The 27,643-nt window shown below is 40.4% G+C and overlaps 1 protein-coding gene across 1 annotated transcript; it reads left to right on the forward strand.

Moving 5' to 3' along the window:
- The first annotated feature begins 1,996 nt into the window (after nucleotides 1-1,996).
- On the forward strand, nucleotides 1,997-27,569 carry ENOSF1 (enolase superfamily member 1). Its single transcript, XM_075270651.1, has 16 exons — nucleotides 1,997-2,139; nucleotides 5,355-5,463; nucleotides 7,551-7,666; nucleotides 8,175-8,261; nucleotides 8,864-8,890; nucleotides 11,248-11,320; nucleotides 11,402-11,440; nucleotides 12,719-12,801; nucleotides 13,461-13,495; nucleotides 14,891-14,978; nucleotides 16,384-16,518; nucleotides 19,602-19,643; nucleotides 20,893-21,022; nucleotides 25,684-25,783; nucleotides 25,980-26,061; nucleotides 27,318-27,569. The coding sequence occupies exons 1-16, from the start codon at nucleotides 2,056-2,058 to the stop codon at nucleotides 27,423-27,425; spliced, it is 1,338 nt and encodes a 445-aa protein (XP_075126752.1). The 5' UTR covers nucleotides 1,997-2,055; the 3' UTR covers nucleotides 27,426-27,569.
- Nucleotides 27,570-27,643: the final 74 nt, after the last annotated feature.

The following is a 27,643-nucleotide window of genomic DNA, read 5'->3' on the forward strand; positions in this document are numbered from 1 at the left end:
GCCATCCTGAACATATATAGGGAATGGCGAGTGGGCAAGTAGTTAATATCATCAAGTATGTGTAAGTATTAAATAACGACCACTGTACCAATTCCCCTGCATCTACTATAATCCACTCCGGCCCTAAACAGCAGCCCCCTTCCCCTAAGAACCATCTATAGGGCAGTACTACCGCTACTGGCGTCAGGGGCCCGGCCCCTGGCGCCAGCAGTCCAAGGGCTGGATTGGGGGACGGGGACCGATCGGGGCCCTGACATTTCGATCGGGCCCCCTGCAGTGCCCACTGCCCAGGCCCCAGGTCAGAGGAGGTTGTTTAAGCCAGTGTGCTGGGTGTGCCGCGGGGAAAGTTCCCCAAACGCGTGTCAAGATTGGCACGGGAGACCTACTGTACATTGCAGGCACAGCAGCCAGTCCCTGCTTGCAAATGTAGACGGAGCGTCCTTACACTGCTCTGCTAGAGCTCAGGTGTAGGACACGCCCCCTTCTCTCCCTGCCCACCAATCAGAGGTGAGCCTCTCACTGCACCGGATAAGGGATCTGCTGCTACACGTGAGGAGCTCCTGCCGTCTGCAGCCCAGAATAGGAGAGGAAGCTGAACAAAGTGAAAGTAAAAGAAAACACCAGGTTAGTAACTATTCTTATTAATGTCAGGCATTTGGGGTTATTAATTTAGTTTTAGTAACTCCATGTGCCTCACATTAATAGCAATTAACCCCATCATGTCCCTCATATTAACCCCTGTGGCTCACATAAGAGTTAATAACATGTGTGACATATGGGGGTACTATATAATGAAGATATTTACTTAATTATTACCTCCATATGTCTCACATATCAGTGTCCCTTATGTAAAGCACACAGGGGGTTAATGTGAGGGACATGATGGGGTTCACTGCTATTAATATGAGGCACATTGAGTTGTAACCTGTAATATACATGACCAAACTTTTTATACACAACTGTGGATATAAGTACAGACCTATACATTTCTAAGGACCCATATATACAGCCATTCTTTTTGTGGCTGTGTATCTGGGCCAAATTGAAGAGCTGAAAATTATACAGCAGGTCCTATATCTGTCCTATACATTCCCTATATCTGTCCTATACATCACCTATATCTGTCCTATACGTACCCTGTATCTGTCCTATATATACCCTATATCTGTCTGCATTTGTGGCCCTGTCAATTAATTTTTAATGTTTATATCAGTGAAAACCACATGCGTGCCACTTGTATGCAGGAGGCGTAAGGCTGAGGCCCCACGTTGCATAAACGCAGCGTTTTTGTTGCAGATTTTGCTGCAGTTTATTTCAACCAAAGATTCAACCATTTAGAATCTATATTATTAACTATATGTATAATATGTACTGTTTTAGTGTCATTTTGTGCCATTTTGGTTGGTGGTGTGCCCCGGGATTTTTGAAGTGTAAAAAGTGTGCCGCGGCTCAAAAAAGGTTGAAAATCACTGGTTTAATTGTCGCAAAATGAAGTAGTCTTAAAATGGTGGGGGGGGGGCCCAGACACTTAGGCTGTATGGGGCCCCAAAATTCCGGATGGCGGCCCTGGGCATGTGACTACTGAGTCTCCTTGAGGAGAGGTAGTCCCTTTGACACGGTATCAGGGCAGCCTAACACTGTACCAGTTCCATACTAGCGGCTCGTCTAGTTGGAATAGCCCTAATAATCATCTTTAGATTGCAAGCTCTTGAGTACAGACTCTTGTTTCACTGAGAGAAAACTATCTTTATATTAGTAATAATAATCACAATGTGAAACAACTACAATAGTAAGTGTATCTTTTATCTACATAATAAACAAATGCAAAATATGCAGAATTCTTTAAGGAGAACGTGCAGAACTCCTGAGCATGCGAGGGTTAAACCAGTGTTGTGTCTAGAAACCATGTCAGCTAAAAGTAAGCGGGTCAGCTGATGGGGCGTGAATGAGTCTATGTATGAGGAAGCACTGCAGGCTGCACACGCTGCGACTCTCAAATTGTTGCCAGTTCTTTTTCTTTCTTTTTGCAGAAACCAAGAGTGTAAAATATAAAATATGGTGACAGGAAAGATTACTGGGCTGTCAGTTAAAGATGTCCGCTTTCCAACCTCACTGGGTCATCACGGCTCTGATGCTATGGTAAGGTTCACTCTCTGTACTTTGAACAAAGCAAATGCCAACCCTGGGTCAGCTTCATGAAAGCAGTACAAAAGTCTGCAGCACAGCATATACAGTCCTATGAAAAAGTTTGGGCACCCCTATTAATCTTAATCATTTTTAGTTCTAAATATTTTGGTATTTGCAACAGCCATTTCAGTTTGATATATCTAATAACTGATGGACACAGTAATATTTCAGGATTGAAATGAGGTTTATTGTACTAACAGAAAATGTGCAATATGCATTAAACCAAAATTTGACCGGTGCAAAAGTATGGGCACCTCAACAGAAAAGTGACATTAATATTTAGTACATCCTCCTTTTGCAAGATAACAGCCTCTAGTCGCTTCCTGTAGCTTTTAATCAGTTCCTGGATCCTGGATAAAGGTATTTTGGACAAACAATTCAAGTTCAGTTAAGTTAGATGGTCGCCGAGCATGGACAGCCCGCTTCAAATCATCCCACAGATGTTCAATGATATTCAGGTCTGGGGACTGGGATGGCCATTCCAGAACATTGTAATTGTTCCTCTGCATGAATGCCTGAGGATTTGGAGCGGTGTTTTGGATCATTGTCTTGCTGAAATATCCATCCCCGGCGTAACTTCAACTTCGTCACTGATTCTTGAACATTATTCTCAAGAATCTGCTGATACTGAGTGGAATCCATGCGACCCTCAACTTTAACAAGATTCCCGATGCCGGCATTGGCCACACAGCCCCAAAGCATGATGGAACCTCCACCAAATTTTACAGTGGGTAGCATGTGTTTTTCTTGGAATGCTGTTTCTTTTTGGACGCCATGCATAACGCCTTTTTTTATAACCAAACAACTCAATTTTTGTTTCCAAAATGAAGCTGCCTTGTCCAAATGTGTTTTTTCATACCTCAGGCAACTCTATTTGTGGCGTACGTGCAGAAACGGCTTCTTTCTCATCACTCTCCCATACAGCTTCTATTTGTGCAAAGTGCGCTGTATAGTTGACTGATGCACAGTGACACCATCTGCAGCAAGATGATGCTGCAGCTCTTTGGAGGTGGTCTGTGGATTGTTCTTGACTCTTCTCACCATTCTTCTTCTCTGCCTTTCTGATATTTTTCTTGGCCTGCCACTTCTGGGCTTAACAAGAACTGTCCCTGTGGTCTTCCATTTCCTTACTATGTTCCTCACAGTGGAAACTGACAGGTTAAATCTCTGAGACAACGTTTTGTATCCTTCCCCTGAACAACTATGTTGAACAATCTTTGTTTTCAGATCATTTGAGAGCGGGCTGTCCATGTTCGGCGACCATCAAACTTAACTGAACTTGAATTGTTTTGTAGAAAGAAATGGTCCAAAATACCTTCATCCAGGATCCAGGAACTGATTAAAAGCTACAGGAAGCGACTAGAGGCTGTTATCTTTGCAAAAGGAGGATGTACTAAATATTAATGTCACTTTTCTGTTGAGGTGCCCATATTTTTGCACCGGTCAAATTGTGGTTTAATGCATATTGCGCATTTTCTGTTAGTACAATAAACCTCATTTCAATCCTGAAATATTACTGTGTCCATCAGTTATTAGATATATCAAACTGAAATGGCTGTTGCAAACACCAAAATATTTAGAACTAAAAATGATTAAGATTAATAGGGGTGCCCAAACTTTTTCATAGGACTGTATGTCTATGGCTGTAACTAGGAAGAGGATCCCGACTCCCTAAGAAACAGCCGTCACAATATTGAGGCACGGCTCCATGGTCTTCCCTCTGTTACAGTATAAAACCTAGGAGATGCCCCCCCTTGTTACATTTGTAAGCATCTGTTTGCTTCTGCATTGTAGACTCCTGGTTGGAGATTGTGTCATATAAAATAAAGAACATGTAGTGCTAGCTAGAGATGAGCGAGTACTGTTCGGATCAGCCGATCCGAACAGCACGCTTGCATAGAAATGAATGGACGTAGCCGGCACGCGGGGGGTTAAGCGGCCAGCCGCCGTCAAAGCGGAAGTACCAGGTGCATCCATTCATTTCTATGGAGCGTGCTGTTCGGATCAGCTGATCCGAACAGTACTCGCTCATCTCTAGACTGCTAGCGTGTGCGGTAATATGACAGAATCCATTAATGGGGTCCATTAGGCAATGCTGTCCGTCACGTGATGGATTTGGTGCTGTCATTATCTTCATTGTTCTGCTGCTAGGACGGACCAGAACCACACAACCAAACAATGGAGATGTGACTGTGGATTATGTCTACATATGTAGTGATTATTTGTTTATGCCACATTTAGGCCTTTAGTGGGCCCCAGCCAAAAAGTGCCACGAGAAAAAACCAAGGTGGAAATGCAGTGCTGTTTTTCCCGCAGCACTTTTCACAGAAAGTCCGCAGGATTCTGGCTAATCCCATCCACAGGAAAACAACCCGCAGCAGAAAAGCTGCGTTTTCCAATATACTTGGGTTTTTGAAAAAGGCAGCGTGTCAATTATACCCATGGAAACGCGGGCGGTTTCTGTATAGTTATAACAAGGGCAAAAAATTGAAACGCGCTTTTTTGCTGCGTATCGCAATGTTGGACCTTTGTGCTATTAAAAAAAAAAAGTAAAAAGATACGCATTTTCCCTCTTTTGGGGCAACATGGTGTCTCAGTGGTTAGCCTTGCAGCACTGGAGTCTTGGGTTTGAATCCTGCCTAGGACAACATCTGCAACTATTATGTATGTTCTCCCCATGTTTGTGTGAATTTCTTCCCATTCTACAAAGACATACTGATAGGGAAAAATGTACATTGTGAGCCTTATATGGGACAGTCACGATCTACACTCAAAAAAACCCCCCCCAAAAAAAAACATTTTCCCTCTTTTGCTTACATTTTCCTGTATACATAAAAAAGAAAAAGACATTTAAAAATAACGGAAAAATAAAGCCCTATGTGTCAGCAAAAAAAGATACAAAAATTATTTGTATAACCTGAGCGAAAAAGAAATGTTATAGCCCTCAAAGTCTCATGTATATAAAAATCTAAAAATCTATCTGACCCTGAACCAGGGAAAACAGCCCGGCACTGAAGTGGTTAAAAGAGAAATATGAGAATTCTAAAAAACATATTTAATGTTACTGAAAAACAAGAAACATCTAAATATTATTCACTTTCTAATTATTGCGAATAGAATGATCCAAAATCTAAAACTGTTCCCTCCTGTATTTTAATGAACCACAGCACACAGACCCTGACTACTCCGCAGCATATGTTGTTATAGAAACTGATGCAGAAGACGCTCTAAAAGGTTACGGTTTAACGTTCACGCTAGGAAAAGGCACAGAGATTGGTAAGTTATTTTGTTTTCTATTACCAAGTCTTGCAGTATAGTGAAACACAATGAGACACAGTTATAAAACCTGCTGCAGATTTGTGGGAATGTTTTTGAATTGTACAAGGAAAGATAGAGAGAAGAAGAGGGGCAGGGTCATAGGGTCATCCTCCAGAGCCACGCCAGTTACTGTCTTAAGAACTCTATGGACTTTGTGCCAGAAAGGGTGAAGCAGGGTGCAGGTCCGCCAGACTTGTAGCATCTGGCCACCGCCAGCAAGACCGGGTTAATTGGGAAGGACTCTTGAAGGACCACAGGGAGTGGATTTTATAATTAGTCTCCTGGACGTTACACAAGATGGAGAATTCATGGCAGATAGCCACATGTCCATCCAAAAGGAAACCCCTCCTTATTGTCAGAGAACATGCTATGATAAGGTGGGGTTGCATGGTGGATGTTTGAAGGGCTGCAGTGGTCTGTGGAGGTTTTGCATTTTTTTTAAGGTGGTGTAGAGGTAATGCAGTTGAAGATATTGCCAGTGGGAGGTCGTGTTTCTGGCTTCTTGAGGCACCAGGTCAGAGTGTGGGACCATATTCTGTAAAGTACCAGGAGAGAGGATGGAAACAGTAACTGACAGAATACAAGGGGCGTCTGGTCTGTAGGGTGGGAGAGAGAGACTGAACAAGAGGCTGAAGGGAATCTGGGTTGCCCAAGATGGGAGCCAGTGGAGCAATGTTTACGAAAAGTCACAAGATGGTCCAGTATGTGCGGCTCCCACCTAGGACTTGTTGTGGGATATACTGTAACTGTCTCTCCTGTTTGCAGAACTCCTTTTGTCTGCGTCGTACCATCAATTCAGCACCTATTCTGGTTTGCTCCAATTAAAGGAACAGATGCAGATTATTATACTCAACAGTGCAAACATCTTCCTCAACAGCATATACAAAATGGAAACCTTTGTTTGTATTGCTCATAGTGGGGCACTACACGTACAGAAAGTGTATTTTGTCACGAGGTGTCATTAGCTTAGGCAAAAAAAAAAAAAGTTGTTTGTGAAACCAGACTTATAGGGCACCTTGTATCTGCAGGGCAATTGGTTCTTCTGATCAAGTTTTTGTTTTAACATCCAGATAAGAGGTCGGTATTGGAGCCCCCCTGTCTCCCTAGACATGTGCCTGTGTGTCTCCCCCCTCAGTATGGATCTGGATTATAAATTTGCAAAGTGAAACCACATGGACCAATAAACATGCTTCACTCATAGTTTGCCACTTAGATGCCCCAAATGTTTTTCTATGGATATTATTAAACTAAATAACCAAGTTACCCAGATCTGAGGTGGCAGCAATGGTTTGTACAAGTACACTTTGCTGCCGGTCTACCCTGGAAACTTGGAGAACTCTGATCTCCATTGTACCAGCATCTCTCTGCAACTAGGTGCTGACTACTAGCATGACAAGAAAGCAAGCATTTAGAATAACACATGGAGGACAGAAGGTATTTGGAGAACCCATATGGGTCCATTTGACAAAAAAAAAATATTCTAAAACCGTGTTTCAAATTAACATATTAACTTTTAACATATATGCAGCATGGGATGTATTGTAGATGAATAGTTACATATAGTAGATGAGGTTGGATGAAGACATCAGTCCATCAAGTCCAACCTATAACCCTACAATCCCTATAGGGTTGATCCACAAGAAGGCAAAAAAACCCATGAGGCTCATGCCAATTTTCCCATTTCAGGGGGTAAAAAAAATCCTTCCCAACTCCAATCTGGCAGTCAGTATAACAACCCTGGATCGACGTTTCCTTATAATCTAGAGTCCATAACCCGTAATATTGTTCTCTTCTTGAAAGGCATCCAGGCCCTCTTTGAACTTTCTCAATGACTCCACCACCACTTCCTGGGGCAGAGACTTCCATAGCCTCGCTGTTCTTACTGTGAAGAATCCCCTTCAATGTCGCTGAATGATATAGCATGTATATTCCTATGCACAAGGGTATATTTTTGAATAATAATTGAACAACCTATATAATATCAGTTTTATAGACAAGTGAAATCTGACACAATGGGGGTCCAAGCTAATGATCTTATTTTGCAGTGGTGTGTGCTGTGAAAGCCTTGTCACATCTCGTGGTTGGAAGAAATCTTGAAGACATTGTTACTAATTTTAGCGCTTTCTACAGACAGCTTACAAGTGATGGACAGCTCCGATGGGTACCGTATACTGCTTGGCTGTGATATAACTGTATCTTTCCATCCCATCAGCAAAAAAACTAAAATTATAGTTTTGCAAAATATTAAACAGACTAAAAAAAATGTATTCTTTTGTGACACCAGTAAAACTACAGCTGGCCCAAGTTTAATCATTTGCCAGTAGAAGTCTAAGTAGCATATTAGGCATCAAAACTAACTGCATTGATTGCTCCGGAATGGTGAGGGCTAGAGAAAAAAATCCTACTTTGCCAAAATCAGTGGAGTAGCATTTATTAACTGGAGCTGGTGGATGTGGTGAAAGGTCCTCTTTAAAGAGAACATGTCATCTTACCTTGCATTTCTCATTAGATAGGAATACTGGATCTTAAATTGACATCTGTCTTTTAGCATTCACCTTCGATACACAGCCCTTTTTAATGTCAGTCTGATAACTCCTCATATCCGATATAGGTATGATCAGACTATTTAGTTTCAAATAAAAATATATATTTTTATATTTTTTTTTCAGATTGGTCCTGAAAAAGGGGCGGTACAGCTGGCTACCTCTGCAGTGCTCAATGCGGTGTGGGATTTATGGGCTAAGCAAGAAAGGAAGGTATGTACACTTTGTACAGGTGCTCACATTACTTACGTGGGGGAGGTGTTACCTGTGGGGGAGGGGGATTTTACCTCTGGTGGAGTGCTATTGGGGCACTATTAAAGTAATATGGTGAGGAGTTAGAAGCGCATGTCTCCCCTGCTGCCTCGGTACTAAGTGATTTGCTGGAGTCTGACACCTGCAGATCTAATATTGGTGACCTATCCTACAGAGACAAGGTAACCCTTTAATTCTAAGTCCCCATGTTGCAGTGAAGCTGCTTTTTTCTTGCTGATTTTGAGCTAAAATCAAGAGTAATTTGAAAAGGAATTTTTGGCTTTGGCTCATAAAATTGCAGTTAAATCTCTAGCAGAAAAAGCAGCTTTCTGCAACGTGCGGCCTCAGCCTTAATCACAGAGGAGAGTCTCACATTAAATGTTCAGAAAAGAAAGAAAGCACTTGTACACAAGAAAGTTCCTTGCTGGAAGGCAAACGTTCATTGTTGTCCCTCCATGTCAGTCACTCACAGGGAAATGAGTTATGAATGCACACAATGTATTTTCTGCTCTATAATCAATGTCTTCATGTCTGTATTAATATTGATTGACGTTCCTTTTTAGCCTCTTTGGAAGCTGTTAGTGGATATGGTGAGTGTTTGCTTTTTCTATCTAATTATTTTGTACCTTAGTGTCGGTGTGTCAATGATTTTTGTGACAAATAGTACCAATTATGGTGGTAAAGTACCAATAACTATTCTTGACTGCCAGGACCTCTGGTAACCCATATTACCTATTCCAAATGATTACTCTACCTCCCAGTGGGAACGGCTCTAGTGACTTAAGAAACTAATAAGAAGTAAACAATTCATACTGTATTACAAGGAGGCTATAGTAAGTACCAAAGCACACCTCCAGTGCTCCGGGAACTACTGTATACTTGTTACCGCACATTGTTTTATCAGTTTGGTTAGGCAGCATAGGTGTTTTACCGCTCCTGATGAACCTGCTTTCTAACATAGGAGAAACTTGGTGTTAAGCATATGACGTAAGCACAGAGCACAATATTTGAGCACAATGGTTTTGTTTAGTTAATGGGGACAATTATTAGGGGCAGGCACATATTATTTTTGTGTTGGGCATTAGCAGTAGTATTAGTGCTGCGTAGCTGCTGCCTATTTGTGATTGTATGTTATACACTGGCCAGACTAGTCAGCCATTTCCCTGCGTAGGTACGATTAGTTAGGGGGATTATGTAGTTGTTTTGATACAAATTTTGAATGGCTGTTCATTATTGGTAGCAGGCAGTCAGCGCTACTCTTTGACTTGTGATATTTGTATTTATAGTGGAAGCTGCCACTGTTAGGGATAGGGAGTTTGAATCATTGTTTCCGTGTCCTAGCTATTGTTTGCTGGATGGATTTGACTCCTCATGTGTGGTAGTTTTATTACCCTCCTCTGAGTGAGTGTGTGAATATGATCCTATACCCAGAGTCTAGGACATGGCAGCTGTTTAGGTTAAGTGTCTAGAACTATAATGATGGAGGGAGTGTATGCATTGTAGGCACCCGATCATAATTACTTTTTGACACTAAGTAGCCACGTACATAGTTCTATGAGCCCTGGGGGTGGACTATTAGTTTATGGTTATTAACTCACTTGACAGTGACTTTGGCCTGTTATTTATTCATTAGAAGAGTCTTTTATATCATTGTGGTTTTAGTTTAGTACACGTCTCTACAATTTTAGTTTGAGGAAACTAAAATATGCAGGGGAAGCCGACGTACAGGAAATGCATACAGATGTCGCTCTTGGTTGGATTCAAATCCAAGACCCCAATCCTGCGAGACAGCAGTGCTAACCATTGATCTCACTTGCTGACAATGAGCTTAAAGTGAGGGTTAATTATATGCTCATAATAGTACAGTTCAGAGCATTAAGGGGTTAAAGGGGTTATCAAGGATTAGAAGGCATGGCTACTTTCTTCTTCTTACCAAGTGACATGATGTAGATTTGGACTGAACTGCAGCATGACCATTTGACCATGCTAATACACTGTTAAAAAATGACATGTCAACTTGAGTCTATGAGGGATCTGAGAAAACAGATGACCCACAAATGGTCATGAAAAAATGGACATTGCATGTCTGTTTTTTCATTGGTGGTATGCATGAGGCTTTAGGGACATATGGAAAAGGGATACTGGCAGCAAATATCCTACACCTTGTAAAATTTACTTGGGATGCTTTCTGTTTAAGGCTAAAGCCCCGCATTTTTTGTTGCAGATTTTGTTGCAGTTTTTTGAGCCAAAGCCAGGAGTGGATTGAGTTGAAGGGAGAAGTATAAGAAGCTTCCTATATAGTTCCCATTCCTTCTGTAGACATTCTTGGCTTTGGCTCAAAAAATCGCAACAAAAAAAATCTGCGTTTCCACAACGTGAGGCCTTAGCCTAAAGGCGTTTTCCGGAACTGTAATATTGATGTGTACTGATCTGAAATGTATTGGATACCCATTGATCAGTTATTGCTCTATCCTAAGGGTAGGTCATCAGTATGGACCCCGAGAAAACCCCTTAAATGCATACAATAAATTCATATGGTATAATGGTATCTGCTGAACTTTGCTTGTACTTCTGGTATTTTTTGCCTTGCACCTTTTCCTCCTTTTGTTCAATGTAAAATAAGTCTCATCAGTTCAGCTCCATGTGATAAATGAACAAATTACTAACAATAAGCTGTTATTTAATTTATATTTAGGATGTAAGAAGGGAAAGGTAAGGTATTTTATACCTGATAGATCAGAGATCACATAGGAAACTTGTCATTGTATAGACTCATTTAGCAAAAACTGCAGCTAATGAATAGAGCAGATGGCAGAGAAGTGCGCAGGTACTAAACCATTACAATACATCCACATTATAAACTGTTAGTTTGCAGAACATAAAGCAATATATTCTCTGCAGTTAATTGCATGCTAATTGTGTCATTTATAACCCATTCTTCTTACAGACCCCAGAACAATTGGTGTCTTGTATTGATTTTAGATATATAACGGATGTATTGACTGAAGCACAGGCACTTGGTAAGCCTCATTCTTACACTTGAAATAAAATCATTACCCTGTGCCTCCTGAGAAAGTTTAATTTGCAATTTTATCTTACAGAAATTCTTCAAAATGGAAAACAAAGACAAGAAACAAGAGGTAAAAAGAAGAAATCTCGAGTTTACACTCTTTTGTAAACTCTGCCCTCCTATACAGAATGCTAGACACATCCAGCTGTTGAATGGATACCCTTTCCCTTTTGTCCTTTTGTTTCGGTTATATCCTTGACATCTGTGTCCTATATGGCGGCATTTGTTCTGCGACCACAAACATGTCAATCACACATCTATGGACAACTGTGTTTAGAGAGACAGAGTCTCTCCAGTTGTTCTACAGCCATATTGTTTCCTTACATCTCCCCACACATGACGTACCCAATGTAGTGGGTGATGCATAAGGTGTGGTGATAGACAATGGTGGAAATTTATCATAAGGGAAATTTTTAAAGTCTGTTGGCATAATTTGCACCAAATTTATTACATGTTGCATAATGTTTGATAGATTTGGTCTGGTTCACATCTGCGTTCGGTATTCCGTTCGGAGACATTATAGTCTTTGGAGTCCGTGTGCTTTCTCACCATTTGTCAATGTGTACGGTATTCCGTTCGGGGGGTCCCCATGCGGAATACTGAACGCAGATGTGAATTGGGCCTCTCACGTCTGTCCGAAGGTGTTACCCCACCTATTATGCTACCCTCTAACTGAAGTGAGGTTACAATAATTTTTATGACTTTGTTGCATTTAATCAGGTTGTGAGAAGATAAAATAAAGGTATTTCATACCTGGTAGATCAGAGATGACATAAGAAAACTTGTCATTGTATAGACTAGTTTAGTAAAAAGTGCATACAATGAATAGAGCAGACGGCAGAGAAGCAAGCAATGTACTAAGCTGTTAAGCTACAGTCACACCCCAGTGATTAATGGCCGCATGACGTAGTTTTCTTAATGGCAGCATTAAATTCAATGTCAGTGAATGGGGGCTATTCACATGACCATTATTTTGAAAGTCTGTTACAAACTGTCAAAATACAAGCCCTGTCCTATATTTGTTTTGACTGATCACTCCAATGTATGGGGACTCTGTAAAACTGGGATCCCTTTGAGTGCAAGATGGCTGTGAAAAATGGACATTGTCATCTGAATGTTGCCTTCCAATGGCTCCACCATTATGCATGGCTAGTCAGATTAACTGAACCCACTTTTCGAAAGTGGAGTGTGTTATGTAAAAATGCAAAATGTTGCAAATTTTAGTGCAAGCAAACTCAAAGTCCTAAATCTCCACTTTTTAACACAAGAATTCTGGAGTGCAGGTAGTACAACATGACCTATGGTGAATTATCTTATGTAATGACAGAAAGTTGTCCTTGATTTGTAGAGGAACACATGTTAAAGAATGGATACCCAGCATACACTACATCTTGTGCCTGGCTTGGCTACTCAGACACACAGCTTCAAAAGGTTTGGTTGAACGTCACATTATTAGTTAGTAATAGAGATGAGCGAACACTAAAATGTCTGTTCGACTGTTTGAACGGATTTCGAACCCCATTATAGTCTATGGGGGGAAATGCTCGTTTCAGGGGTATGCAAAATTCGATAAAATCATACTTGCCAAGTCCACGAGTGACGGTCGGGCTGGATTCTGCTTGAAGTCTTCTCCCGGCGCAGGGTCCCCGCGTCTTCTTCCGGGTGGAATTCACTCTGCCTAGGCATCCGGCCTAGGCAGAGCCGACTGCGCATGTGCGGGCATGCCCGTGCATGCGCAGTCGGCTCTGCCTAGGCCGGATGCCTAGGCAGAGTGAATTCCACCCAGAAGAAGACGCGGGGACGCAGCGCGGAGAAGACTTCGGAAAGGTAAGAGAAGAACCAGCGTTGATTGGCAGAATGTATAGCATTCTGCCAATCAACGCTGGTTCTGCATCGAACCATAAACTTCGAACAGCTAGTAGTATTCGATTGAATACAAGTATTTCGAATACCGTAGTATTCAATCGAACACCTACTCAATCGAACACTACTCGCTCATCTCTAGTCAGTAACCATGGACATGTGGACACTTCTAGATTAGTTTTTTTTATATTTAGCACTTTCTGAAATAATTTTCCTCTATGTTCTAGCTGTGTGCTGACGCACTAAAGGAAGGCTGGACAAGGTGTGTATCATTAGAACTGTATCACTGTCAACTTTGTGCAGTCATATTTGGTCTTTGTCCACTGGTATCATGTTTCCTTTTGGGAAAAAAAAAAAAAAACTTCAATAAAGTGAGATTTAATATATAAAAAAATTAGTCAAGTCAGTGGTCACTTTTCAAAACCAAGTATACTTATAAAGATTAATCAGTTGCTAGACGTGAATCAGGTTCTGTAATCTATACTTCCCACTACCACAGTTGCCTTGCTGTGCCTTTAATTTAGTCCAATTTCAAAGAAGGAAATTTATCAAGATCCTGATGGAGGGGCTGCTTGGTTCCCTGGTCTCCAGGGCAGGACCCTGTTACAATCTTTTCTATGATACCTTCTCTGATACCAATGTACTGCTAAAGGGTGAATTCACACTGAGTAAACGCTAGCTTATTCTGAACGTAAAACACGTTCAGAATAAGCGGCGTCTAAAGCAGCTCCATTCATTTCTATGGGAGCGGGGATACGAGCGCTCCCCATAGAAATGAATGGGCTGCTTCTTTCACTCCGTGCAGTCCCATTGAAGTGAATGGGGAGTGCCGGCGTATACGGCAAGCTCTGCTCATGCCGGAGCGTACACGCCGGCACTCCCCATTCACTTCAATGGGACTGCACGGAGTGAAAGAAGCAGCCCATTCATTTCTATGGGGAGCGCTCGTATCCCCGCTCCCATAGAAATGAATGGAGCTGCTTTAGACGCCGCTTATTCTGAACGTGTTTTACGTTCAGAATAAGCTAGCGTTTACTCAGTGTGAATGCACCCAAACTGTGATATCACAGTGTAAAAGGTCCTGGTAGGTCTGTAGAGAATTTTCTCTTATTATAGTGATTATAATTTTCATTATACTGTACATATTTTATTATATACCTTGTGGTTTATAACATCAAATCTTGAAAGTCTAGTTTCAAGCATACTTCAAATTATAAAACAACTTATATAAATGAAAAGCACAGGTCTATATATAAAACTAATATAACTTATAAAAGAAGAATGCTTTTCTCTGCTCTTAGGAGTGAAGTCAATGAAAATTGGAAATTAAAATTTACCACAATTTTGCAGGACAAACCTGCTAAAATGATCTTTAACAATATGCTCTTATTGTTTTTGTATGTACAGTATATTCACTATTTTGTATGAGCCTAAATGTATGTATGTACATCTCAAGTCATACTTACTAACCATTGTATATTTATTGGGTTGGTTCACTGAAATCCGGTCTTCCTAACTACATCAGGGAAGACAGGCTTGCACATTCCAGTGAGCGCCCTCTATTGGTTTGCAATACTGAGGTAGCAACTGACTTCTTAATTACATCATGGAAAGCAGATTTGCATATTCTTCCCATAACCATTGTATACATTCTTAGATTTAAGGTAAAAGTCGGGGCTGATTTAGAAGATGACATTAGAAGATGCAAACTTATCCGGAGCATGATTGGACCAGACAATAAATTGGTAAGAACAAGGTGTTACAGTATTTACGCTCCTGACACCTTTATGACACCGTCCATTCACACGGAGGAAAATGGTGAGGATTTTGTTGTGGAATTTCAGCGCTGAAAAAAAAAGCCTCCCATTGAATTCAATGGGTTCCTTTTTCTGCTACACGGAAGAAAATGGGGAGGAATTTGGTGTGGAATTTCAGCACCATTTTCCTCCGTGTGAATGGCCCCTTACAGCTTCCCTAGCAGTGGAGCATTATTGGAGGCAGCAGGGATCAGGTGGAGTACAAGGTGCTTTTTGGCTGCATCTTTAGGCTGAAGCTCCACTTTGCTGCCCATGGGCCTTGTGGCTACTGTAAAGTATTTCTCTAAATACTGTTAACAGCAAATTAGGTAAGATAATTGCCCCCACAATCATGTACAGATAATAGAATAAAAATATACAATTAAAAAAATAAAAACATGTAAAGTGTTTTAATATGTGGTATTAATTAGAAAAAAATATAGGTAACCTACTGTATTTCCTTTAAAGGGATTCTATCATTAAAATGGTATTTTTTGTCCTTAACATTTAGAAATAGTCTTAAGAAAGGCTATTCTTCTCCTACCTTTAGATGTCTTCTCCGCGCCGCCTTTCGGTAGAAATACTGTTTTTCTTTTGTATGCAAATGAGTTCTATCACAGCACTGGGGGCGGTCCCCAGCGCTGAAACAGCACTGGGGGCGTTCCCAATGCTGCGAGAGAACTCTCCAGCGCCACCTCTATCTTTGCCTGGAACGGCCTCTCCCTGCGTCTTCTTCCAGCGCTGGCTTCAAACTTTTAGGCATGCGCAGTTGGCTCTGCCGTTGGGCCTCGGGCACAGCCGACTGGTCATGCCCGCGGTAATTTATCTGTGGCTGCTTACACAGTAAACTGGTGTAAGCGGCCATTTTCTTTTGGCTGCTTTCACAGTAAGCTGGGGTAAGCGGCCACAAAAAAAACACATATTTTCACCTTATCCAGAAATCATGTCTAAGTTAGGGTACAGGTATAGGCATAAAAATCCCATATGTAGCAATCAAAAATAAGTTTAATTTAATGATTTAACATTGCCAAACCTTTGCCATAATGTAAGTATGTTACAATCAGGTCAATGCAAGTTCAGTAAGAGTTCACATAAAAGTCTAAACACATCAATAGCCTTTACTTGTGATGATGTAAATGCAACGAGATGTGGATGAAATGCAGAAAGCTTTCAATGAAGGCACGACCTCTGAAGTCATATTTTCTTTGGATTTTAAAGGTCAATAAAATATCCAGTAGCTTAGAAGATCCAGAGATGTGACATGTCACTAGTCCTGTGAATGACGGATTATCTGAGCTGTATATGAAATAGAAAATTGAAAAGTTGTTGTTTTTACTTTGCTTTTTTCCTTAAGATGCTTGATGCAAACCAGAGGTGGGATGTAAATGAAGCGATTTCCTGGGTAACAGAATTGGCATCATTCCAACCCCTATGGATTGAGGAACCTACATCACCTGATGATATACTCGGCCATGGAACTATTTCTAAGGTAAAAGTGCAAATATGCTGTATAAAGTCCATTTCCTTTAATAAAGAGGGAAAAGTCGCCAAATCATTAGGACATAAGTGGCTGCGACTAGAAGGAAATGTGTAAGCGGTGCGAGCGTTTTCAGGGGACACCCCATATTTAGAGCTTATGAGAGATTATACACCAGTGCTGATCACCCAGAATGCCCCTCTTCCCCATCAGTGTCATAGGAGCTAGTGGGAAAATAGAATAGGATTTGGTGTACCCAATTTACTCCGCACAGCTTACATATTCACTTCGGGGTTACTAATGCTCACTACATCACTTGATAAATTCTTTGAGGGGTGCAGTTTACAAAATGGGGTCACTTTCTAGAGGTTTCCACTGTTTTGACTCCTCAAGGGCTTTGTAATTGCGACATGGTTCCTGAAACTGATCACAGCCAGATCTGCCCTCTAAAAGCTCCTTGGCGCGCCTTCCCTTCTGCGTCTCGCTGTGCGTCCATATATTAGTTTACACCCACTAGTGGGGTACTGTGGTAGTCGGGAGAAGTTGCATAACACATTGTGGGATGTGTTTTCTCCTTTAACCCCTTGTGAATGTGCAAATTCTAGGACTAAACGAAAATATTAGTAAAATAAAATCAAATTTGAAAATTTCACCTCCATTTTGTCTTAATTCCTGTTAAGCACTTATAGGGTTAAAATACTAGGTATATGTTGTTTTGGCTTATGTAATGGGTGCAATTTTGAAAATGGGGTGATTTATGGGGGTTTCTAATACACGGGTCTTTCAAAACCCCTTCATAACTGGATTAGTCCCTTAAAAAATGGGTTTTAGAAATTTCTTTGAAAATTTTTAATATTGTTGTTTCACTTGTAAACCTTCTAATGTCCGTAAAAAATAAAAGGGTGAGTAAAGTTTGATGCCGACATAAAGCAGAGATCTGGGACATGAGATTTATGATATAATTTTGGCGGTCTGACTATCTGTATACAATGCATATCATTTCAAACTTTATAAAATGCATATTTTTCAAAATTTCCACCAAATTTCCTATTTTTTCATAATTAAAGGGGCTCTATCAGCAAAATCATGCTGCTAGAGCCCCACATATGCGTGCATAGCCTTTAAAAAGGCTATTCAGGCACCGTAAAAGTTATATTAAACTACCCCCCCGTTTTAAAATAATACCCTAAAAAAGAATGTGCTCTACTTACAGATCGTGCACGCTGGGCGGGCATTCTGGGTGTGTCTTCATCTTCTTCCCCGCCTCTTCTTCCTCTGATGTCTTCGGGTCCCGTCTTCCTCCGGCGCTCACTCGCGGACACTGATATAAAAAACCGGCCTGGGCGCATGCGCAGTAGCATGCGGCTTCTACAACAGCTACTGCGCCCAGGCTATTACTGTACGTTCGCGAGCGCTGGAGGAAGACGGGACCAGAGGACATTGGAGGAAGAAGAGGCGGGGAAGAAGATGAAGACACACCCTGAATGCCCGCCCAGCGTGCACGTTCAGTAAGTAGAGCACATTCTTTTTTAGGTTATTATTTTAAAACGGGGGGGGGGGGGGGGGTAGTTTAATATAAATTTTACGGTGCCTGAATAGCCTTTTTAAAGGCTATGCACGCATATGTGGGGCTCTATCAGCATGATTTTGCTGATAGAGCCCCTTTAAACACAAAACATATCAACCAAAATTTACTAGTAACATGAAGTACAATGTGTTACGAAAAAACTATCTCAAAATCACTTTGGTAAGTTAAAGCGTTCCAATGTTATTGCCACATAAAGTGACACATGTCAGTTTTGAAAAATCGAGCTTGGTCAGGAAGTCAAAAAAGTGCCATCGGCGGGAAGGGGTTAAAGGGATTCTATTATTAAAATAAGTGTTTTAAACGAATAGCACATAGTAATAGCCTTTATAAGGGTCCATTCACACGGAGGAGAATGGTGAGTAATTTGGTTTGGAATTTCAGCGCTGAAAAAAAAGCTTCCCATTGACTTCAATGAGTTCCTTTTTCTGCTAACATTTTCCTCCATGTGAATGGACCCAAAGGTCCACGCTGCAGTTTTTGAATTTTTCTTCTTTATGCTAATTACGCTTCGACATCACAAGGGGTGTGCCCTCTGTGCTATGAGCGCAGCATTCCAACGCTGCCTTTCTTCTGCTCCGTCTGGCATTCTCCTCTTCATTCCTCTTCTTACAAGAGACTACCACAAAATGTCCGCCGAAACAGCCAACTGCGCATGTCAGTCGGCCATTTTGCAGTGGTCTCATGTAGAAGACCACCGCAAAAGAATCCCTTTTTAAGAAAGGCTATTCTTCTCTTACCTTTATTACTCTGATTCCGCCGCCATTCCTGAGAAATTTCCTATTTCATCCATATGTAAATGAGTTTTCAGACAGCACTGGGCACATCCCCTGTGATGTTCGAAAATGGCCAATGGACTTGTGCAATCGGCACTTTTGAATGAAGACACAAAGGTGATGCAGGAGAAGAGGCGGTCCAGAGTAGAAGACAAAGATGTCGCTGGAGAGTTTTCCAGCAGCACAGGGAATGCCCCCATTGCCGTCTGAAAACTTATTGACCTATGGAAGAAAGAAGAAATTTCTCAGGAACGGCGGCGCGGATCAGTATAATAAAGGTAAGAGAAGAATAGCCTTTCTTAAGGCTATTCCTATGTGTACTTAGTTATAAAAAAGAATAATGATAAATAGAATGATAGAATCCCTTTAAGTAGACTTTGCCTCTAACAGGCAGATTTGCAGTGTACAGGGACCTATTAGACCATGCATGCCCTGCTAAGATTTCTGAGAACATAATATACAGATACGTCCTCCTTGGTGGATAAGGGGAACTTGGCTGCCAAGGAGGACTTATTTGCATATTTCTTTACTAGAATTCTTAGCATGGCATACAGGATGTAACGCATCTTTCAGTCAGTTATCCTTAATGAGATTTAGTAGTCCTTCTGACTTGTTCTGACACATTGATTCTGTACTTTTTCACTAAAGAATCAAAATAGTTTAACTAAGAACTCTTGTGTATGACGGACAAACCTGGAAAACTTTACTTTAAACTGATGTTATTTCTGATTTAGGCTTTAGCACCACTGGGAATTGGAGTTGCTACAGGAGAGCAGGTGAGTGTTACTATACATATTAATGGGGCTGCCATTGACAGCTGCAGATACCTCAAAGTATTGTTAGATTATGAGATTACAGGAATGTGAGAGGTTAGCAGCTGCAGCCTTTGTGACCCTTGTTCAAAGGGGCTAGATAAAAGCCAGACAAACAGGAGACTATTCTACTCTGTGAAATAATTACGAGCGCTGCTTAGTATGGCAGACTGGCAAGGCTATGGGCCCAGTTATACAGGCCAGGGAGGGGGGCAATGATCAGAAATAAAAATTCCTTGGACAGTTCATTCTTGATCACTGCCCACTTGTTGGCTGTATTTACAATAAGCAATCATGTCTGCTGCATGCATATGAACAAACTGGTTTTTTTATGCCATTTCCAAGATGGAACCACATGTCAAACAAGCATTTAGTAGGAACGGTCATCCCCAATAGTTGGCCCCATAATCGGTCTGTATAAACTAGATTTATTAGAACGTAGGCTCCAAACCAACTGGGTTCCCTTAAGGAACCCAAAATAAATAAAAAAAAGAAAAAGGTACACTCAAACTCTTTTATTAATATATTAAAGTGTAAGATATATCCTCACAAAAAAAGCCTTAAGGAATCCAGTTTACATAAGTAAGAAATGATCTCAGTGATTCCATATAGATGCTGTTTTTCTACCTTATTACGCATCCTCTTATGTTTCCATACTTAGGGCCCCTTCACACGGCGTAAGTGCTCGGCTCATTCCGAGCCATACACGCAAGCGCTTCTAAACACTTCCCATTCACTTCAATGGGAGCGCGCGTAAAGCCGGCTTTATGGACGCTCCCATTGAAGTGAATGGGAAGTGTTTAGAAGCGCTCGCGTGTACGGCTCGGAATGAGCCGAGCGCTTACGCCGTGTGAAGGGGCCCTTAGTATAAATTATGCTATGTACTAACAACATTTCAACAATTTAGCAAGAAATGAGAATAGATGGAAAGGGGATATATTTATTTTAGATGCATTGGACCAATAATTGTGATTGTACAATTGTAACATAACAAATTCTATAAGGGCCCAGTTGTAAATAGCTGTGAAATATACTATACAAAAAATATATCATTATTATTAGATTATTAATGTAAAGTCCCTTATATTTACACAAAATAAAGAGAAATGTAAAAAGTCAGGTTATAAAATATTTAGAAATCGGCTCTGAAATCTTAATGTTCTCGCTTTAACTATCACTTAGCAATAGTAATTCTCTGTATTTGTTCTTCTAGTGCCATAACAGAGTAATGTTTAAGCAGTTCCTCCAAGCCCAAGCCCTCCAGTATCTCCAGATTGACAGCTGCAGATTGGGGAGTGTGAATGAAAACCTTTCTGTGCTGCTCATGGCCAAGAAATTCAATAGTAAGACTATAATTATAATCCAGAAACAGTAGAGGATACACAACTGCTACCGGGCATCATAGGGACAAACATTCACTTCTTAAAGAAAGTCTTTGCACCACTTTATCAACAATTCCTGCTGTTGAAGAATTATTATTCCGGGGACCTATAGGTTGGGTGTGTTTTTTTTTTATATACAAAGGTCCATTTATTGTTTAATATATCCATATAGCTGTTAAAATAGTTTTTCCGCTGCATTTGCCCACAAATCCTCTGTGTCTCTTCACACTGATATAGAGTTAAAGGGTTATTCACGTTCTAATATTGATGGCCTATCTTTAGGAGAGGTTATCAATATTAGATATTCCTGGAACCCTTATGGTTTATCTGCTCCTGTTCCTGATAATGTTTACTTATACTTTATTGAGGGAGTGTTGTAGTTCCTAAATCCACTGCTAAACTTTGTTCAGCCAGTGAGCTGCACTGCTGAGTCATGGTCGTCGAACCCCTATAGATCTAAAATGAATTACCCATCATGAGGATAGGCCATCAGTATTAACAATGGATAGCGCCAATAACTGATAGCATTGCGGCTGCATGCAACCTCATCCAGAGCGAGGGAAGAGCTTACGGAAGTGGTGACCATCCTCTATGACGTCAGAAAGCTCTAATAGGGAATAAGATCACAGTTGTCTTTGTGAAACAACCCTTATAATATTGAACCTAATGTACAATTTGTTCTTTTTTGTAAACTTGCCTAAAGGCTCAGAAGAAATCTATAAGAAGCTCATATCAAGGGCTCGGACTTAGTGAAACCACTTAACAGGCAGTAGTCTAGTTGACCTGTTCTGTATTTACTTAGACACACTGCATAAGGTTTATTGTACTACCTTTCGTTTAGAATTGTCTACAGGCATATGCGGTAAGCAACCAAAATAAGGGGGAAAAAACGAATTTCCTGGATTTCATAGGATAGCCTATCCTTCAGATAGTAACTTTGCATTGAAGATTTTAGTCGCACCATGTGGATGAGGTTTATTTAATTGTTGCGATCACACTAAGGGTAAGTTCACACAGAGTTTTTTGGTCCGGAACCTGAGGCGGAGTCCACCTCAGGTTCCGGACCAAAAAAACAGGTAGCCGCAACAGAATGCTGGTGTGCTGCACCGGCATCCAGTCGTGCACTCCGCTCTGGATTAGGCCCAAAGAATGGGCCTAGTCAGGAGGAGGGGAGTGTCTTCAGGCCGAATTGCGAGGTGAATCAGCCTGAAGAATGAGCATCTCGCTTCTTTTTCCGGCTCCTATTGATTTCAATGGGAGCCGTCTTTTTGGTCAGGATTTTAAGGCGGGTACGGCCTCAAAATCCTGACCAAAAAAACTCCATGTGAACTTACCGTAAGTGTGTCCTTGGCCTTAGGAAAACGAAAATTCAGATAACATATATTTTCCACCATATAGTACATACATTTTTTTATATTAAAATCAATGTACAAGGGTGGGTTGAGATACAATGCTAAAAATCCTGTTTTCTAAAAATGTTACTGGGGAAGACAGTATTACCAACTTGCTAAAGACTTGTCCCTTTCAGTCATTGAAGTGGCTAAGGATGCTAGAGAGAGGTTTACTGGTGAGCCAAGGCTTTTCAATAAATAATATTCTTTAATGACTTTTTAATTCAGCTTGCCAGCAAGGAGTTACTGGCTTTTTTTTCCTTTATTTTCCCCTGGAACGGAAGGAGGCAGGCTTATGACTTTCTAAAGGTCTGAGTTTCCTGAAGACAAGCAAGAACACATTCTTACATCAAACAAGTGAAGGTTAACTTGGGCGTCATCCTGAGAGTCCAAGGACAAAACTGATTCAGATTAGAAAAAGAAAGCACTTGTGGAATAAACCCAGGCCATGTCCTGAATTACACAATCAGATCCGTCTTCTAGATATGAGGCCTATCACTATCCCATTCTCTTTGTAGTACTATAGGATAGGGATTCATGATAACTGACAAAAACAGCAGGACCACTAGTTTGATAGTCTGTTACAAGGGATCATCAAATTATGTTCTTGTGAATAGCCCCCAATGACGTACAGTAAAATCAATGTGTCTGCCATTAAAAAACAGCCGTCACATGTCTCATATTCACTGTCATGTGAATATAGGGTAAGGGTTTTGAGACAGAGTTAGGCAAAGTTTCAAGAAGGGGTAGTGGATTATGATGAGAGACTAAGTTTTTTTAATTGTTTTCCAAAAAATCTCCAGATACTAACAGATGGTTGAAAAATTGCCCTTTTAGCTGGGCATTGATAGCGTCAGGAACTTCCCGATGCCTTTTTTCTGGAGCTCTATTATTACAACTGCACCATGTGGAAATAATTTCACATACATGGATATAAATCTCCTGGCTTCCTAGTTAGTAAGTTATCAGAAAGCCCTTTCGTTTTGTAGGCTTTGCCGTTCAGTCTCTAAGCCATCGGCTGCAGTCTGTCTGGCTCAACAACTACTCTCTGTTAACCCCATGTGTATCAGAAGATTTCAGAATCTCAATAGATTCCTCGCCAATAACTTGTGCTCCTTCATTCCTCCTCAATCCAGAACTCAATGCATCAGAGAAAAACTGAGAAATATGTGGATAAAGATCCACCAGCTGATGGAAAAATGTAGGCGACTTGATTTGCTGTAGTTTTTGCATTCTATCGTATTGCCATGGCATCTGGTACTGACATGACCACTTGTGTGAATCCCTCCTAATTTAGGCTCCCATGAGGTTCCTAGCTCAGCTGCTCTGCATATAGAGAGGTTTTCCAGCTCCTAATGCATGTTTCATATTGATGACCGATCTATAGGTTGTTAGACTTTCTGTATCTGGACATCCTGCTGATTTAGAGCTAATTTAATGAAAGAGCGAGACTTCTCCCATTGAACAATGAGTTGTGATCTCACGTGAGCTTGAGGTATATGTGATGGAGACCCGATATGGCCTTATTGATCAGTCTAAATGCTTTGTGTTAGCTGTTGTATCCTAGCTGAGGCTTTGTTCACATTTGTGCCAGAGGCTTTAAGAACCTCAGTCACATTTAATTATAAAAAATAAAATAAAATTACTCCATACAGCACAAAAAAAAAAATTTCCGGGAAAATGACCGTCCCCATGTACCTTATTTTTGTACTGAGGGGAATAAATTACATTTTTCAATGCTGTTTCAGAATGATACCCAATATTGTATCTGTATTGTAGACACAAACAAAAAAAGAAGAAGAAAATAAAGTGCCTCTAAGACATTTACTGTATTTGCTATTTGGTTTGTTTGGACATGACAAACCTATATACAGTCCCCATGTCATGTGGGGACATGGGGCATCCCTGCATACATCTTAGCTGATCTACCTATATAACATTATGGATGCGACGTCTACATAGAACAGATTCATTTTACAATTGAAGTTGTTTCTATTCTTATCCTACCTTTGTGTTACTGGAGAGTCTTATTATAGGACAGGCCTATGATTACATTATGTTATTAATTCACTGTATCCTGCTAATTACCATCTCTTCTATGCAGTCCGACAATGAATTGTTAACCATTTGTGTGCTGTTATAAGATGATCAAGTTATCTTTTCATTGTACGACTATGTGAAAGAAAACATTGAACTTGGATCACTATATAAATAAATTAAATAACCCAATTTAGGAAATTAACTGAAGTACAAAAGAGATTTTTCATTGCAGAAATATCTGCAACCACCCTGCAACACGTAACTATACATGGCAATTTTTCAAGCATACTGTGGAATGTAAGATGCTTGTATTTACATGCCAAAGAATGGTTGAAAACACTTGTAAATTGCTTCCTATTAATAGCTTTCAATGGGTAATGTGTGTATCATATGGCAAATTACACAGTTGAAGAAAAGTGACATGCCACTGGTTGAACTGTTTTAGAAGCAGATTTATAGCAAATACACTCCATATACAGGATTACTATGTCGTGTCTATTTTGCAAGCGTTTACCCAGGTAACAATGTTGCAGAGAGAACAGAGATAAAGCAAATTATCACCATTTTTTTCAGACTAATATATACTTACCAGTCAATATAAAGCAAAACATAAGCACAGCATGTGAACTGAATTGTCACTTATCTGCTTTTTCTATTGCATTTTTCTTTTTCTTCAAACTTGCTGCAGCACATTGGCACTTTGAAGTCTATAGATAACTAAAATGTCTGCATAGATAGCAATTTGTTTTATAGCAAAATACAGAATGTCTTAGAAAAACACCTATCATTTTTTTCTACGTATACGTGTAAGTCTCTGTAGGACAAACGCAAGGAAAAACACCATGCAGAAAAACAAAGCGTGTGAGGGAGAGAGAGTGTGCTGCAAACTTACTGTCTGTGTGTGAGACCAATGCTGTGAGAGGGGGTGAAGGAGCTGCAGTTCTATAGCTATACATGAGGAAGAGCTTGTCCACTAGGCAGTAACAAAAAGCAAGTTTACAGAAAGTACTCTGAGAACAGATATACAAAATACTCCAGGCATATATTTCTGCTATTCAACACCTAATACAATTGTCCTGGAGCGTTTGTGGCTCTTACATGCACAGGTTCCTGTTTAGGCACATCTGTAGGTAAAAGCAGGTTACTAACAATATGACCTGTAATAATTGCTCTTCTTTTTCTTCTGTACAGTTCCTGTCTGTCCGCATGCTGGAGGAGTGGGGCTTTGTGAGCTGGTACAGCATTTGATCATATTTGACTACATCTCGGTCTCAGGAAGCCTAGAGAACAGGTACGTTCACGAATATGTATCCTGACTGGTTACTATATATTCATAGTTAATACTAAACTAAAAGTGCTGGGAAATATTAAAAATCTTGCAACGACAAGGATTTATTCACTGTAAAAAATCAAAACTACTGTATAAATATCTGGCATTTTTGTACATAAGTAGAAATACACTTACAATTTCTTTTCATTTGATATAGGATGTGTGAATACGTGGATCATCTACATGAACACTTTAAGTACCCTGTGACTATCTGCAATGCAGCTTATATGCCTCCAATGGTAATGTTACGTCTTCCAAACACACTACTGATTTATTGTTACTACTTAATGGCTGACAACTACAGTACCCTACCAGTCATAGATATGTGGAAGTGGTTAGTTGTCAGGCCCATTTAGATATCAGAAGACTAGTTCAAAACTCAGGACTCATCCCTTCAAACAGAAAGCAGATGAGAGAGCAGCTACATCCATGCATTACATGCGTAGCCATTCATGAGACAACCGCCTTTTAGCAATTCTACACAATAATGCTAGTAAGTTTATAAAAAACAAACAAGGATAGATACAGAAACAACAGGAAGTAGTATGAATAGGACAAATAATGTAACAACCTGTCTGGGTTACTACTATGCCAAATGCAACTTGCAAATATTCAAAACATGCAAGACAACTGATCTACTGAAATGTCACTCATCCTTTACACCAGTTATTTAGCAGTATTAGGGCCCATTCACACGGAGTAAACACGCGTGTATTTTGGCAAAATACACGTGTAAAAAAATAAGACTCCCATTGACTTCAATGACATTTTTTTACATGTGTAAAAAAACACGTCAAAATACACGTGTAAAATGTCATTGAAGTCAATGGGAGTCTTATTTTTACACGTGTATTTTGCCAAAATACATGTGCGTTTACTCCGTGTGAACGGGCCTTTAGGCTCTGTTCAGATCATGTTTTTTACATCCATTTAACAGATGCAAAAAATACAGATGTAAACGGATGGCCATCTATATACATAGACATCAATGCTCAAAGAAACGGAGAGAAACTGATTTTTTATTTTACGACACAAAAATGTAGTATACCATACTTCTGTGTCCATCCAAAAAGCAGGGACATTAAAGAAAGAAAAAAAATAATAATTCATTAAACATTAAACGGATGGCCATCTGTTTGCATCTTTTAAATGGATATAAAGAAAAAAAATCGTGTGATGTGAATAGCCTTATTTTGCTACCTCAGTAAGTACCACTGAAATAAGTTATTGGTTACAGTATGAACATCTTAGTTTTATTGTTAAAACTGCCTGGTGCATGCAAAAAATGTGCAGGGGAATAGTGAGAAAAGGACTGACAAGCCGCGTGGCCCAGGTACTGGATGTCCTAGACCTCAGCCACTCTGCCTTTGTCGTGGCATTCAGTTACAGGGTTAGTGCAGCATTTGAATCCTTACAGTGGTGCAGGTAAGCTAAGCTACAACTACAAGACTTGTTAGTCTCTGCAAAAATCAATTATGGTTCTCACCTCTTTCAGGATCCGGGATATTCCACTGAAATGAAGGAAGAGTCTGTGTCATCGTACCAGTTCCCAGATGGAGCTATGTGGAAGCAGCTAATCCAAGAGAAAAAAGTTCACATTTAGAACATATAGGCAAAGTTACACAGCAGATCCTGGATTTCCCAAGTGTGCAACTGAAAAGGCCACCAATGTTGATGCTAGAACTAGTCTAAGGAAAACCACAGATCACTCTCCAATTCAGAACAAATGTAACTTGTGCAATTTATAAGAAAATCTACCAAACGTCGTAAAGGAAGTCTGTTACCAAGAAACTAAGTATGGCCTCGCTCACATCAGCGTTG

This window comes from Leptodactylus fuscus, chromosome 4 (assembly GCF_031893055.1).
Source record: "Leptodactylus fuscus isolate aLepFus1 chromosome 4, aLepFus1.hap2, whole genome shotgun sequence".
NCBI classification, from domain to species: domain Eukaryota; kingdom Metazoa; phylum Chordata; class Amphibia; order Anura; family Leptodactylidae; genus Leptodactylus; species Leptodactylus fuscus.

Excerpts from the sequence above, each read along its gene's own strand:
- ENOSF1 (XM_075270651.1), top strand. The coding sequence starts at position 2,056 with ATGGTGACAGGAAAGATTACTGGGCTGTCAGTTAAAGATGTCCGCTTT. Across the intron at positions 2,140-5,354 it reads ATCACGGCTCTGATGCTATG|CACACAGACCCTGACTACTC; the intron begins GTAAGGTTCACT and ends AATGAACCACAG. Across the intron at positions 14,979-16,383 it reads TTGGACCAGACAATAAATTG|ATGCTTGATGCAAACCAGAG; the intron begins GTAAGAACAAGG and ends TTTTTCCTTAAG.